Below are 14,551 nucleotides of genomic sequence, written 5' to 3' on the forward strand. Positions count from 1 at the left end.
CATCAGAAGGCCTGACCCTCAAAGCACCACATAAGTTAAAGGGCTATTGTAGAAACATTCCACTTACTTTTTCTGGCGCAATAATCCCTGGACAATTAGGACCAATGAGTCTGGTTTTATTTTGTCGTAAAAGAGCATGTTTTACTCTGACCATGTCCTGCTGTGGGATACCTTCTGTGATGCACACAACCAATCCAATCTCTGCATCAAGAGCCTCAAAGATGGCTTTTGCTGCACCAGGTGGTGGTACATAAATGACACTGGCATCAGCACCTGAAAGATTTTTCTAAAATGAAAACTGGTATCCTGTATCTCACTACACGACTAATGGAAATAACTACTCCAAATCGTCAACTAATCTTAGTTTTCATCCATAATGTAACCTGACACACTCTTGTCATAATCAACCTACACAAAAAGGTAATTATTCATATCTAAACAGCACTTACAACTAACAAAAAGTATTTCAACTGCTTCTAGCAAATACCAAATAAGAATTTCAATTATTTTAAGGAAAAAATAGAGGATACACTATTCCTGTTCACCAAGGCCCACAACAAAATTAATTGTAATTTTTCTGAAATAAACTATAAAGCTTTTCATACAAAAATACTAATCTCTATTCACAAATGTACGTTAACAATTATGAAAATTCTTAAATTAGGTGTAAAAAGACAAAATAATAATACTTCTATATGACAAATTTGAAAATAATTTGGATTTTTCCCAACAATACACACCTGGAGCTCTTTACAGGGGAGATACATTTTGGCGATGGCTGAAACCAGTGGTTAAATTTTTCACGAAGTGTAATTACCATCCGCTGGTTAGCAGAAGGGGAACGGGGAGAAGACCAGCCACCCCACTCATACCTGTACTAGTAACAAACCATCACTTTGCAATTGCAGCAGGTGATGTCATCAGTAGAGACTGACCCACATTCTCTATGTCCAACATGTAGGGGGCGTCGTTGCAAGCAAGACTTGCCTTGTGAAGAGTGTAGGGAGCGATCTGCCTCACAGTGGAAGAAGTTTGGGCGACGCAGGAGAAAGAAAGCTAAGCGCGATCGCTCTCACTCAGAGTCTAACTCGGAGACGAAGCAATCACAAGATTCATCCTCTGTTTTGCCCTCTCCCACACTTTCCAATGCTCCTTCTCGACTGTCTCCCTACGGGAACGACCGATTAGGATCGCAGTCCCTGGGCTATTGCACGGACTTTGGGGATTTGTTGCTGCCCCTAGAGAAGCAACTTCTCCTTCAGCCATTAAGATGCCCTTCTCTATTTCAGATGTTTTGCTGGCTTGGCCATCCTTATGGATTTTTTCTTCCCCTTCGTATCTACGATAGCCTAACTTTCCATGTACTACATGCGGTACAGTATAGAAGTACAGTATACGTATAGCAAAAATAGTGCACTGTATAACAAAAAGTGTTAACAGAAGTATAGGAAAGTGTTATAAGAGTGGAAAAGGTTTATAATACTATAGTGTGAAGAGCGTTTATAAATGCTTAAAATTCCTGTTAAAAGCAAGAAAATTAGTTTCCCAATTAATATCAATTTGCTCGTATTCAAAGCTACTTGTAAACAGAGGTACTAATGTACCTAGTTCGCGATTCTATGACTGTTTCATCACCACTTAAGACATATCTTATGTTAAAGCACAAAAGGTTTGTATATGCTTAAGAACAGCTACAAGTTAGTTATTTCAATCCTCTACTTACCTGTTTCTGCCTTGGCTTCTGAAACATTGTTAAAAACTGGGAGATTCAAGTGCTTTTTACCACCCTTGCCTGGTGAGACACCACCCACCATCAATGTCCCATATTCAATAGCCTGTCTAGAGTGGAAGGTACCCTGCTTGCCCGTGAAACCTTGGCAAATGACTTTAGTGTGTTCATTGATTGCCAAATTTGGCCGTGTTGCACTATAGCAAGACCGGGCTCCCACAGGGATGGATCCTGAAAAAAAAAAAAAAAAACATTTAATTAGTAGTGGAATCTATTGAGGTTACAGGTTACTTTTAGGTTAATGGAATCAAGGTTAGTAATGCAGTACTGTACTTTTAAAACTTAATTATGTACAGTACTTGCATAGACCTGTTTTTTCAACGTTCCAATTTCAAATTTTGTATATGTACAGTACTAAAAAAAAAAACATTTCAATTTTATTCTACAGGCATTGATGATCACCTTCACCAACGAAGTTGGGAGAAAGTTATGTTTTTGCCGCTGTCTGTCTGTATGTTTGTTTGTATGAATGAACAACTTCCTGGCCAAAATTTTACTTATAAAGTCGTGAAACTTTCAGGGATTAATTGTTATGTTGAGATATGAGTTATTCAATCTTGAAAGACCTAGGTCAAATGTCAAGGTTGAGAAATAAGCTGCCAAAGTGGAGATCAGCGCTCTACTGAGTACCCGTCTTTTAAGAGGCAATTTCTAATATACAACCACAGTATAATAAATCCCTTACACAAATTTAAAATTATAAAATTGGGTTCATATAAAGAGGATAACATTTTACGCTTGATGAGGAATAAATGTCAATGTGTTGTACATGATGGTGTGAATGCATGTAAAGCAAAAGTGTAGTTTCACAAAGAATAATGCTACTATCAGTACTGTAAACCAAATTCAGACACTTTGTGAGATGTTACGCTAGACTCACAGAATTTTAGAGAACAATACTGTACAAGCATTCCAGAGGTAACAAAAAAAATTTCAGTCTCACGGTCGAACACAACTATTGAATCAAAATATGTCATTAAAGACAACCTTGTAATAATAAAATAAAAAATATGTGCCTGGAATTGTGGTGGAAAAAGTTTACCAACTTCATAGCTTTACATCTACAGTATAATTTTTTTAGGTTTATATGGAAAATTGGTTAAAATACAGTGCACCCTGTACCATACTTACATTCCTCTAGAACTAAAACATTACAAATTTTTAAAGTAATTTTATTTTTTTTACTAATTTTACAAATCCAAGTCCTTTAATAAGAGTATGCTTTCACCTATGCTGGAACTCAGCTATTAAAATTCATAATGTGCCGGTAGTTATTGGCGAGTGGAAGAGAAGACCCACTCTCCCAGCCCATTGAGTAACCACTTTGACTTTGAACCTAAGACTTGTGGGTTGGTTGAGGCATTAAGTGCAACATAAAGAGCTCAGGTTTGTATAGTCAGGAAAATACAAAGTACTTCAAAATTTGTGATTTGTTCCTACAAGGATACAAACCCTCATTCTTTAATAGGAGGCCTATTCTTAGAAGGGAGGAAGTCGCTATAACCAACAGGCTGGTTTACTTTCCAGGAATGTCAAAGCCCTTTTGTCCTGTGAAGGAGTGAAAGTAATGACTCCAGTCAACCTTCTAAAGACTTGCACATTAAGAGGAGGCAGGTACTAGGCAAGGTTATTGTCTCTCCAAGGAACTACATCACCCAGGCCCCCGTAACAACAATGTCCACCAGGGCCTACCTTTTGTCTGGGTCAGACAAGGCCTCAGTGTTGGCTAGGAATCCAAAAGTCCCTGACCAGTAATCAATCCACGACGTTGCTTGCAGTGTTGCCTTCAACACCTCTACCACCGAGAAGGAGATGGAAGATGCTGCTAGACGCTCTGTCATGACACCTGGCCTCAATGTGGCTACTGCAGTATCCAGAGGAGAAGAAAAAGGAAGAGCCTCCTGCATTCAGTAATATTTCTTCTGCCTTGCGAAGGCTGCAGAAATCAAATGGGCGAATTTTCCCACCCCTAAGGAGTCCTATTCTCCAGATACTTGCAAGTCAACCTTGTCTAAAGCTTTCAAGACAAGGATTGACTGAGGAAGTTCCAGACATGGTCTAGATCTGCCAGGAGCTTGACAAAGGCGATCAATTGCTGCTTTTCTCCCCTTTGGAGAAGAGGATGTTAGGCAAACATCTCGTAGGCAAGCCTCCTCTTCGCCACCCACGAGGTAGGTAGGATCATATAGAGAATACTCTTCCCCAAATGCCTCACCATCACAAGCCTCAACCAGACATGCTTCCTCTCCTAGCGCCTCTCCCAAACACGCTTTGCCTTCTAGTGTCTATCCCAGACACGCCTCGACTCTATGCACCTCATCTAGATGAGCTTCTCTTTCACCCCCTTACTCAGACGTGCTTATCCTTCACGTACCTCACCGAGACCTGCTTCCCCGTCACGCACCTTAGCCAGACATGTTTCTCCTTCACGCGCCTCACCCAGGCATACTTCTCCTTCACGTGCCTCACCCAGACATGCTTTTCATTCACACGCCTCACTCAGACGTGCTTCTCCTTCAGATGTCTCTCCCTGACATTCCTATCCTTTAAGCGCCTCACCCAGATATGCTTCTCCTTCGCGCCTCACCCAGGTGTGCTTCTCCTTACGCGCCTTGCCCAGACACGCTTCTCCTTCACACGCCTCACCCAGACGGGCTTTTCCTTCACACGCCTCACGCAGACATTCCTATCCTTCATGCGCCTCACCCAGAGGTGCTTCTTCACGCGGAGGCGTGTCTAACATATTTAGGAGAGAAGCATCTAGTGATCTCAAGAGACACAGATTAAGCACGTTTAGGTGAACCTCGTCTAGAAGAGGTGCATTTGGGCTAAACGCGCAAAGGAAATGCGTGTCTGAGCGAGCCGCACAAAGGAGAAGCGCATCTGGGTGAGGTGCACGAAGGTAAAGCGTGTCTGAGTGAGGTGCACAAAAGAAAAGCACGTCTGAGCGAGGTGCACTAAAGAAAATCTCGTCTGAGTGAGGTGCACAAGGTAAAGTGCATCTGAGTGAGGTACACGAAAGAAAAGCGCGCCTGAGCAAGGTGCACGAAAGAAAAGCGCGTCTGAGCGAGGTGCACGAAGGAGAAACCCGTTTGAGTGAGGCGCAGGAAGGAGAAACCCGTTGAGGTAATGCACCCGCAGGAGAAGTGCATCTGGGTGAAGCACTGGGTGAGGCATGTCGAGGCGAGGCGCATACAGTTAAAGCATGAAGGAGAAGCACGTCTGGGTGAGTCGCGTGAAGAAGCGTGTCTGGGTGAGGTGCATGTAGGATAGGAATGTCTGCGTGTGGCGTGTGAAGGAAAAGCCCATCTGGGTGAGGCGTGTGAAGAGGAAGCATGTCTGATTGAGGCGTGTGAAGAGGAAGCATGTCTGATTGAGGCACGTGAAGAAGAAGCACATCTGGGTGAGGAGCATGAAGGAGAAATGCGTCTGGGTGAGAAGCGTGAAGGGGAAGCGTGTCTGGGTGAGGGGCATGAAAGGAAAGCGCATCTGGTTGAGAAGCATGAAGGGAAAGCACGTCTGGGTGTGAAGCGTGAAGGAGAAGCGTATCTGGGTGAGACACATGAAGGGGAAGCGTGTCTGGGTGAGACGCATGAACGAGAAGCACATCTGGGTGAGGTGTGTAAAGAAGCGAGAAGGCGAAGTGTGGGTGAGGATTGAGAATAGGAAGCGTGTCTTGGAGACATATTTGGAAGAGGGGCGTGAAGGAGAAGCGCATCTGGGTGAGGTGGGTAAAGGAGAAGCGTGTCTGTGTGACACTCTGGAAGGGGATGCGCATAGAGGAGAGTAGCATCTGGTCGAGGAGCATGAAGAAGTGCGTTTGGGTGAGGAGCGTGAAAGAGAAATTTGTCTGGGTGAGGAACGTGAAAGAGAAATTTGTCTGGGTGAGGAGCACGAAGGAGAAGCGCGTATGAGTGAGGAACATTGAGGAAAGGCTCATTTCGGGACAAACATGAAGGGCAAGTGCATCTGGGTGAGAAGCGTGATGGAAAAGCGCGTCTATAATAGGTGAGGAGTGAGAAGGGAAGGCGCGTCTGGATAAGGAGCGTGTAAGAGAAGCATCTGGATGCGGAGCGTGTAGGAGAATCATCTGTATGAGGAGCGTGTAGAAGTGTCTAGGCAAGGCATGTGAAGGAGAAGCACATCTGGGCGAGTCACATGAAGAGGGGAAGGGCATCTGGGTGATGAGCGTGAAGGGGAAGCCCATATAGGCGAGGCATGTGAAGGGGAAGCGCGTCTGGGTGAGGCGCGTGAACGAGTAGCGAATCTGGGCAAGATGCGTGAAGGAGAAGCCCAACTGGGTGAGGCACGTGAACGAGAAGCGCGTCTAGGTGAGGCACGTGAAGGGGATGTGCGTCTTGGCAAGGAGCGTGAAGAAGCATGTCTGGGTGAGGGGCGTAAAGGAGAAGCGCGTCTGGGTGAGGTGCATTGACGAAATGTGCATATGTATGAGGAGTGAGGGAGAAGCACCTCTGGGTGAGGGGAGAAGCACCTCTGGGTGAGGAGCGAGAAGGGGAACCACGTCTGGGTGAGGAGCGAGAAGGGGAACCACGTCTGGGTGAGGAGCATTGAGGAAAGGTGTGTCTATGTGAGGAGTGTGAAGGAGAAGCATATTTAAGTGAGGAGCGAGAAGGGGAAACGCGTCTGGATGAGGTGTGTGTAGAAGAGCGTCTGGATGAGGTGTGTAGAAGAGCGTCTGGATGAGGTGTGTGTAGAAGAGCTTCTGGATGAGGTGTGTGTAGAAGAGCTTCTGGATGAGGTGTGTGTAGAAGAGCGTCTGGGTGAGCTTCGTGAAGGAGAAGCGCAATGAAGTGAGGCACGGCTCGGAGAGGCATGTGAAGGAGAAGCATGCCTGGGTAAGGCGTGTGAAGGGGAAGTGTATCTAGGTTACTGAGGAGCATGAAGGAGAAGCGTACCTGGGTGAAGTATATTGAGAAAAAGCATATCTGGGCCAGGAGCTTGAAAAAATCACGGCTGGGGAGAATCACATCCGGAGAGAGCGGACTTCGGAGAGACAGTTAAATGAATCAGATGGTTACAATGAAAAAAGAAGTTTGTGGACATCTCGTGGCGTATCGACGCCCTCCATGGCTGAGGTAGGTTTACCAAGGCAGGTGGGCCTATCGAGAGTTCCCCAATCACGAATCGGACTTGAACGTAACTCGCATTCGACCGGGGTGATCTTGTCTTCCCCGCTGTTCTTATTCCCCACACATTGCGGGGGGTCTGAGGGCTTGTCTTGCCTCCATGTAGCAGCGGCAGGTGATGCAACTGCATCAGACTGGTTCTCACCCTACATCCCCTCTCCCCGGTGTTCCTGCTGACACAGATACAGATTCAATACATGTGCGCTTGGGTCACCAGATATCAAACAAAGAGGAAAGTGGTTAGAGATGCTGCTTATGTCAAGGACTGTGGAGATGGTCATAGGTTGGCAACCGCCATCCTACTTCCTGCGTATTTAATTTAGTTTATATATATTTTTGGCATTTGTCTAAAATTTTTTATTTATACATAACAGTGAGGTGTATGAAAGGAAAGTGCGCCTGGACGAGGCATGTGAAGGCGAGGCATGTCTGGGTAACGCATGTGAAAGAGAAGCGCGTATGGGTGAGGGGTGTGAAGGATAAGCCCATTTGGGTGAGGCACATGAAGGAGAAACCCATTTGGGTTAGGTATGTGAAGGAGAAGCGCATCTGGGTTAGGCGCGTGAAGGAGAAGCTCATCTGGGTGAGGGACGTGAAGTAGAAACATGTCTGGTTGAAGCAGGTGGGGGAGAAGTGCAGGTGGGGGAGAAGTGCATCTGGGATAGGCACATGAAGGGGAAGCGTGTCAGGGATAGGCACATGAAGGGGAAGCATGTCTGGGATAGGCACATAAAGGGGAAGCGCGTCTGGGATAGGCACATGAGGGGTAGCAAGTCTAGGCAAGGAGCGTGAAGAAGCGCATCTGGGTGAGGCACGTGAAGGAGAAGCACGTCTGGGCGAGGCACGTGAAGGAGAAGCACGTCTGGGCGAGACACGTGAAGGAGAAGCACGCGTCTGGGTGAGGCACGTGAAGGAGAAGCTCGTCTGGGTGAAGCTCATGAAGAAAAAGTGCTCTGATGTGAGGCACATTAAGAAGCGTGTCTTCGCGAGGAATGCGAAAGAGAACCGCGTCTGGGCAAGGCGCATTAAAGAAACGCGCATCTGGGTGAGGAACTTGAAGGAAAAGTGTGTCTACGTGAGGCACGTGAAGGAGAAGCGCGCCTAGGTGAGGCTCATGAAGGAGAAGTGCTTTGACATAAGGCACATGAAGAAGCCCATGAAGGGAAGTGCATCCGATTGAAGCACCTGAAGTACATGCATGTCTGGGTGAGGCACGTGAAGGAGAAACACCTCTGGGTGAGGCACGTGAAGGAGAAACACCTCTGGGTGAGGCACGTGAAGGAGAAACTCGTTTGGGTGAGGAGCGTCGAGGTGTCATGTCTGGAGTAGGTGCTAGAAGGCAAAGCGCATCTGGGAGAGGTGCTAAGAGATGAAGTTCTTTTGGCTGAGGCTCATGGTGGCGAGACATGGGGAAGAGTTGTCTCTATAAGACCCTGTTGATCTCTGGGGTAGCGAAAAGGACACTTGCCTACGAGATGTTTGCCTAAGATCCTCCTCCCAAGGGGAAGGATCTGGAAGAGGTTGAGAAACAACCCTGAGAGCAGTTCCAAGGAGCTGGTATGCTCTGAAGGAGGACTCCTTCTATGGTGGCAAGGGTCAGGCACTCACTTGGAGATCCTCAGGGCAGGAGATGAAGGGCACTTTCCTCAGGATAGGCATCTGGGAGACAAGTCTACCTAAGAAGACTAAAAGGTGCTTAGGAAACAACAGCAGGGTTCTCCAATGACACCAAAAGGCCGACATCCTTCGCTGCGGGGGCTGCACGGTGCTCCTGCTGGTGTCTAGAAGAATCCTGCTTCAACCATTCCTCTGTGATCATTGAAGTCCCAAAGAGGGCCATAACAAACATAAGGCATCCTCATACTGAAAAAGAGACCAAAGAAGGCTCCTCCTGAGGAACAGATCCAACCATTTCACTTGGGTAAACAGAGGAACCGCCTTGCCCAGGGCTTGCTTCAAGGTTAAAGGGCCACCATTATTACTCAATTGGCCCCTGGAGTACAGGAGGTAACAGAAGGAAGTCAGGCGTTCTTTAACCTAAAGGATGAATCCTAGTTGGATACTTTTCACACTGAGAGGGTGACAATTCCCAACACTTGTCACAGGGGAGAAGGCCTGGCTTCAGGCGTGTCCTCTGCAAGCCAAGTACAACTGGTGAGGATCTGTTTCCCTTGCATTCAGGAAGGTATCACCAGTCTTGGACAGCACCCCTGAGCACTTCCCTCAAAACATAAAGTCACAAACATGCAGGAAAAGAAAAAGTTAGTTAGTAAATCTGTCAATTCTAGACGTTCTCACTGATGGCTGATATCAAAATGGTTTGTCATTGTGCAAATGGGGGGGGGGATTGCTTCCCCACTACCAGCATTTAACTGCCAGCCAGTTGTTGACATATTATAATTTCTAACTCGTATTCCAGCTTCGCTGTTGTTATTCTCCTATGTAAAGGTCATAGTTTTGTTATTTGTGTAGGAATATCTCTTGATTTTGGCCAAAATATTTGTATGATAGGTGTTGACTTCCATGCTACTTTTGACTGTATTGATCATGTTGACTGTCTTGATCATGAAGCCATTATTTTTAAAAAGACTGGTGTTGGTAGATCACTTCTTAGTACTTTATTATAATGACATGTTTAATCAATAGATTAAAGGTAGTTAGTAAGAGGCACCATTGTGACTTTGCACTTAACTTCTTATATAATATAGTACATAATGTTACATACTTCCTCTGCATTAATTCCAATCGCATCAATGCATACCTGTGGCTGACGAATATCTTAACAGAAATATAGCTAACTAGGAACATGGTGCAAATCTGAGAGAATAAAGTTAACCCTAACAAAAAATCAATATAAGACTTTAAAGTCAACAACATGGGATCTTCCCCACCCAAATCTTTTCATTGACAATGTTTCTACAGCTCACTGAAGCTCATTCAACATTCTATGAGTGATCTATGATTGCACATTAATTTTTGTGAGAGTGAGTTTCTTTCTTACAGTATACTGTGAAAGTTTATTTTATAATTTTGGAGGCAGATTTATATTGATGAATTATTTCAATTTTTTCTTGGCAAGTTTCAAAATCTGTTCACCAGTTTGGCTTTCATCAGCCGACTCATTTTAACTTGTTGGACAAAAACCTGGTCCTTTAAATTCTTATCTCTGATCTGGTAAATTTCTGACTCAATCCCTCAATTAACTCATTGTGCACTGTATTTGGTTTTAATAGAGTAATATTCCTCTTTACGTCCATTCAACCTACATCAATTCAGATTTTACGTTGGTAATCTTGAATAAAAAAAAAAATCTGATGTCAGTTTTCCCAACCTTACGTTGATTTCAGATCATAAAATAATACTTAGGTGCTATATTGTACCGTACTGCACTTCACAAGGAAGATAATCAATGTAGGTACAGTATTTAGTTTCTATAAAATGATAGAAAGTTACAGGTACTTTTTCGTGTTCAGTACATATATAGGGGACATATACAGTACATCCCTTTCCAAGGAAAAAATTTGACCTACATCAAAAGTCGCCTTACGTCAGGTCTCTCGGAACCAATTAACAACGTAGGGTGGGGTATTACTGCAATTCTGATCATCCTCAGTATTCAGATCTTTCCAGATTATACCATCGGCCACATAATACTGTACTAAATATGCAGTTAAATTCTTCTTAAAGTCTTGACTTTCTTTTCAGAAGAATCAAAACTGCAGTATTCTATCATGAAAATTGTATTTGACTTAAAACTAAATTGTGGAAAGATCTTAATCAAATACCGAAGTTGAATCAGTGACATTGCAGAAGTTCAAGCTTGATGGATATGCTTTTATGTTGAACAGGATGACAAAAGACGGTTCATATTTCAAGTTTTACTGTTTAACTCTAGTGTTTAACTTATTATTTTTCTTTTATGAACTTTACTTTGATTTTTTGGTAATGTACTGTATTATCATCATAAAACATGGGGTAAGCTTTACAAATACAAAAAAATTCGGGTATGCAGTACATAAAAAGACTCCTGACCTGGGAACTACTAGGTTAAGTTAGGTACATTTGTTAGGTTCTGTACCCTTTTAAAAATCTCATAAGTGTTAAATACTGTAATCATGTTTTGTCCTGTTTTCACACAGACAAAATCCCAGGTTCCCACCTGTGTCCTTCGGGAAAGGGGGGCTTCATGATGGTAGAACGGCTTATTTTCAGTGGAAATAAAGGTCAAATTCTTTGAAAGCATTTACTAGTGGCACAAGCTTTGTATGTGAAAGATTATGGAAATGTATTTGCTTGGCCTATCCTACCAAGGGCAGCCTCTCTTAAATGGGATGCTTAGGGAATAGAGCGATTGTCACCAGAAATCTGAAGCTCTACCCTGTATTTACATCCAAAACAAAAACAATATGGTAAATAGTTAATTTACATTTCCATGTGCTAGCCTAATGAAAACGTCCTTCCCTGGCAATTTTAATGTCTTAGTAGTAGGTTGACCAGGGCACCAGCCACCCGTTGAGATACTACCGCTAGAGTGTTATGGGGGTCCTTTGACTGTCCAGACAGTACTACATTAGATCCTTCTCTCTGGTTACGGTTCATTTTCCCTTCGACTACTCACGCACAATGCATAGTCTGGCCTATTATTTACATATTCTCCTCTGTCTTCATACAACTGATAAAACTGAGATTACCAAACAATTCTTCTTCACCCAAGGGATTACTGCGCTGTAATTGCTCAGTGGCCACTTTGCTCTTGCTAAGGGTAGAAGAGACTATTTAGCTATGGTAAGCAGCTCTTCTAGGAGGACACTCCATTTTTAATTTAGATATACCAAATGTACGCTGACGTCACAAACTTCTCTCTAGTTGACTATGTTGGTTCCCGGTCGCTTAATACCTCCTCCACCAACACCCCCCCCCCCCCCGTTCCACAACATATCTTGCTATTTTTTGTTTTCCCAGCATTTAAAGAACCTCATAATTACTGTACAAAAAGAGGAGAGCTGCAGGAATGCATAATTTGGGAGTAAATGGAGAGCGTGCTCTTGTAAACAAATACCAAATCTGAATAGGAGAGAAAGATACTCCTGATACAGAAAAGCACCTTGTTGTCAGGGGTCAAAATCGTCAACCTTCCCATGTCCTTAGGTCATTATGACAATACTTACTTTACTTTTACTTTTACTTTTAGAGGTTTATTTCTCGCCCTCCATCAAACACTAAAGGTCTGTTCAGGCGGGCCTTGGTGTATGAAAAGATGTCATGAAAAAAAGTCAAATTTCCCATTACATTTAAAAGTGGTAAAGTTTTACTGTGGAAGTCACGTCATATATTGTGCAGATTAATATCTACACCTACAATATAATATACCGTAGGCAAGTTTCCCAAAACAGCCTCTTGGCCTACTTCCGAAGGTAGATTCTGATCCGGTTGGCGATATGCCTCACTTAAACTTAGGTCTATGTTGTCTACTGTAATGTATCTATTGGCAGATTATATCTCTCATAGAAAATTCTTAAAAGATAGGATAATGAACTAAACAACAATTTTCCATTAATGGGTAAAATATCATTTAACCGTAGCCAAAGAATCGTAAAAACAAACAAATAAAGACAACAAAACACATTCTCCAATCAGCTGATTTCAGCTCTGGCATTCGCCAGAACAAGATCTCTTCTCATTTTTAGTAGCAAACACGTGCAAATGAACTAAACATTTTCTAAACTAATTATAAAGAAACTAAGACATTAAAATAATATGTAAAAAAAGACAATAGACCTTATGGATAGTAATAAATAATACTTAAATCTCACCGGCGAGTCGGACAATTGATCGTACAGTAGAAGCCATTTTCACCACAGTGGAGGGTTGCCAGATTATTTCGACTGGATTATCGTATATAAGCCTTAAAATTGTCGTTTTTTAACCAAAATTATCGTACACACTTCAACATGATTATTAAGGAGTAACATATATAACTTATTTCAAGGTATTTTAGTATAATTGTTTAATCAAACACACACATTTGTATATACCTAAGGTATGTATCGTACATCATACTGGACCTAAAATAATGTACATGTACGATAATTATCGTACGAATGGCAACCCTGAGTGGAGGTGTGTCTTACGTTAATAAGAAACGTGAAACCTTGACGCAAAAGTAGTAGACATCTTTCAAAGAGGCAACTTGTCAATTATGGAAGAAACCAGCAGAATGATTCCATAATCCAGAGTATGTTATACATTTTGTTGATTATTCGAAATTGTGTGCTGTATACTAACTTTTGAAACTAGAAAATTGTTAATAAATGGACGTTATAGGCGCAAGGGATAGGCGAAATAGAAATTATATCGACAATTCTCTATTAATTATCAGGTAGTTTATATCTTGGTATACACAGTCTTCTATAATATATCAGCAAATATAAATAGAGCACTATGAGGATACAACTAACTGACTGGTTGAATGACTAAACAGAACAGAGCTGATGGCATTCACAGTTGCCAGCCTAATGACTGGCCAGATCAAACTACACTGGACCCCTCTCGTCACAGTTCATTTTTCTTTTTCCTACACATACATCGAATATTCTGGCCTATTCTTTATCCATTCCCTCTATTCTTACACTTGAGAGCACAAAGCTACCCAAACAATTCTTCTTTACTCAAGGGGTTAACTGCAGAACTGTAATTTTTTCAGTGGCTATTTTCCACTCGATAAGAGAAGAGACTCTATGACTATGGTAAGCAGTTCTTCTAACGAGAAAGACTCCAAAATCAAACCCTTGTTATCTAGTCTTGGGTAGTGCTATAACCTCTGTACCATGGTCTTCCACAGTCTTGAGGTAGAGTTCTCTTGCTTAGGAGTACACTCAGGCGCAATACTCTACCTTTTTCCTTATTTCCTCTCCTCATTGGGCTATTTTCCCTGTTGGGCCCCTTGAGCGTACAGTATCTCGTTTTTTTCCAACTAGGGTTAGCTTAGCTAATATAATAATAATAATAATAATAATAATAATAATAATAATAATAATAATAATAATAATAATAATAATAATAATAATAATAATAATAATAATAACAACAGAGCTGAGGTTATTCACAGTTATCAGCCTTATATCTAGACAAAGAGGGCATGCTAGAATCATACCGAAACGTGAGCAATCGACCTGAAGGGTCACCATGGTTCTCGAAACATACAGGTCTATGCTGCACAGTAAATTACTGTCAACAGGGTGTTCGTAGTCACCATGTTGTTTCCTCAAAGGTTTCTGTGGAGGTTGTGCAAGGCAATAGCTTCAAAACATAGTTACAGAGTTCTGAATCCTCTGAAAAGGGCCATGAGCTTTAAAGATTGTACTATTAATTCTTTCTTTTGTGCAACTACACAGAAAGTGTACCCATCTGTCTTTGTGACAAGGAAATTAGAAATGCACATGCACAGAAGGCAACGAGTGAGACGTCCACAAAGAGGTGAAGCTCTCCCTCAGCCAATGAAAAGAAACACTAGGCGAACTTTATCATCTGTAAGGTTTCATATAACTGTAGGAGAAAGATAAGCTCCTTATGTTCCTCCCCAAGGCTCATTCCAGGCATATTCCTTCTATCAAAC

At 42.7% G+C, this 14,551-nt stretch overlaps 1 protein-coding gene across 1 annotated transcript in view; it reads right to left on the minus strand.

Annotated features, from left to right (window-relative positions):
• The window catches only part of Scsalpha1 (Succinyl-coenzyme A synthetase alpha subunit 1), a 54,645-nt gene extending 41,768 nt beyond the window's left edge, over positions 1–12,877 (minus strand). The window contains exons 1-3 of the mRNA XM_068364434.1: positions 12,750–12,877; positions 1,724–1,960; positions 68–273 (exon numbers count right to left, since the gene is read on the minus strand). Of these exons, the coding sequence (XP_068220535.1) occupies positions 68–273; positions 1,724–1,960; positions 12,750–12,786 (480 nt within the window). The 5' untranslated portion in view covers positions 12,787–12,877. The remainder of the gene's footprint in view (positions 1–67; positions 274–1,723; positions 1,961–12,749) is intronic.
• Positions 12,878–14,551: the final 1,674 nt, after the last annotated feature.

The sequence above is a fragment of the Palaemon carinicauda genome, chromosome 41 (genome assembly GCF_036898095.1).
Source record: "Palaemon carinicauda isolate YSFRI2023 chromosome 41, ASM3689809v2, whole genome shotgun sequence".
Classification (NCBI taxonomy): domain Eukaryota; kingdom Metazoa; phylum Arthropoda; class Malacostraca; order Decapoda; family Palaemonidae; genus Palaemon; species Palaemon carinicauda.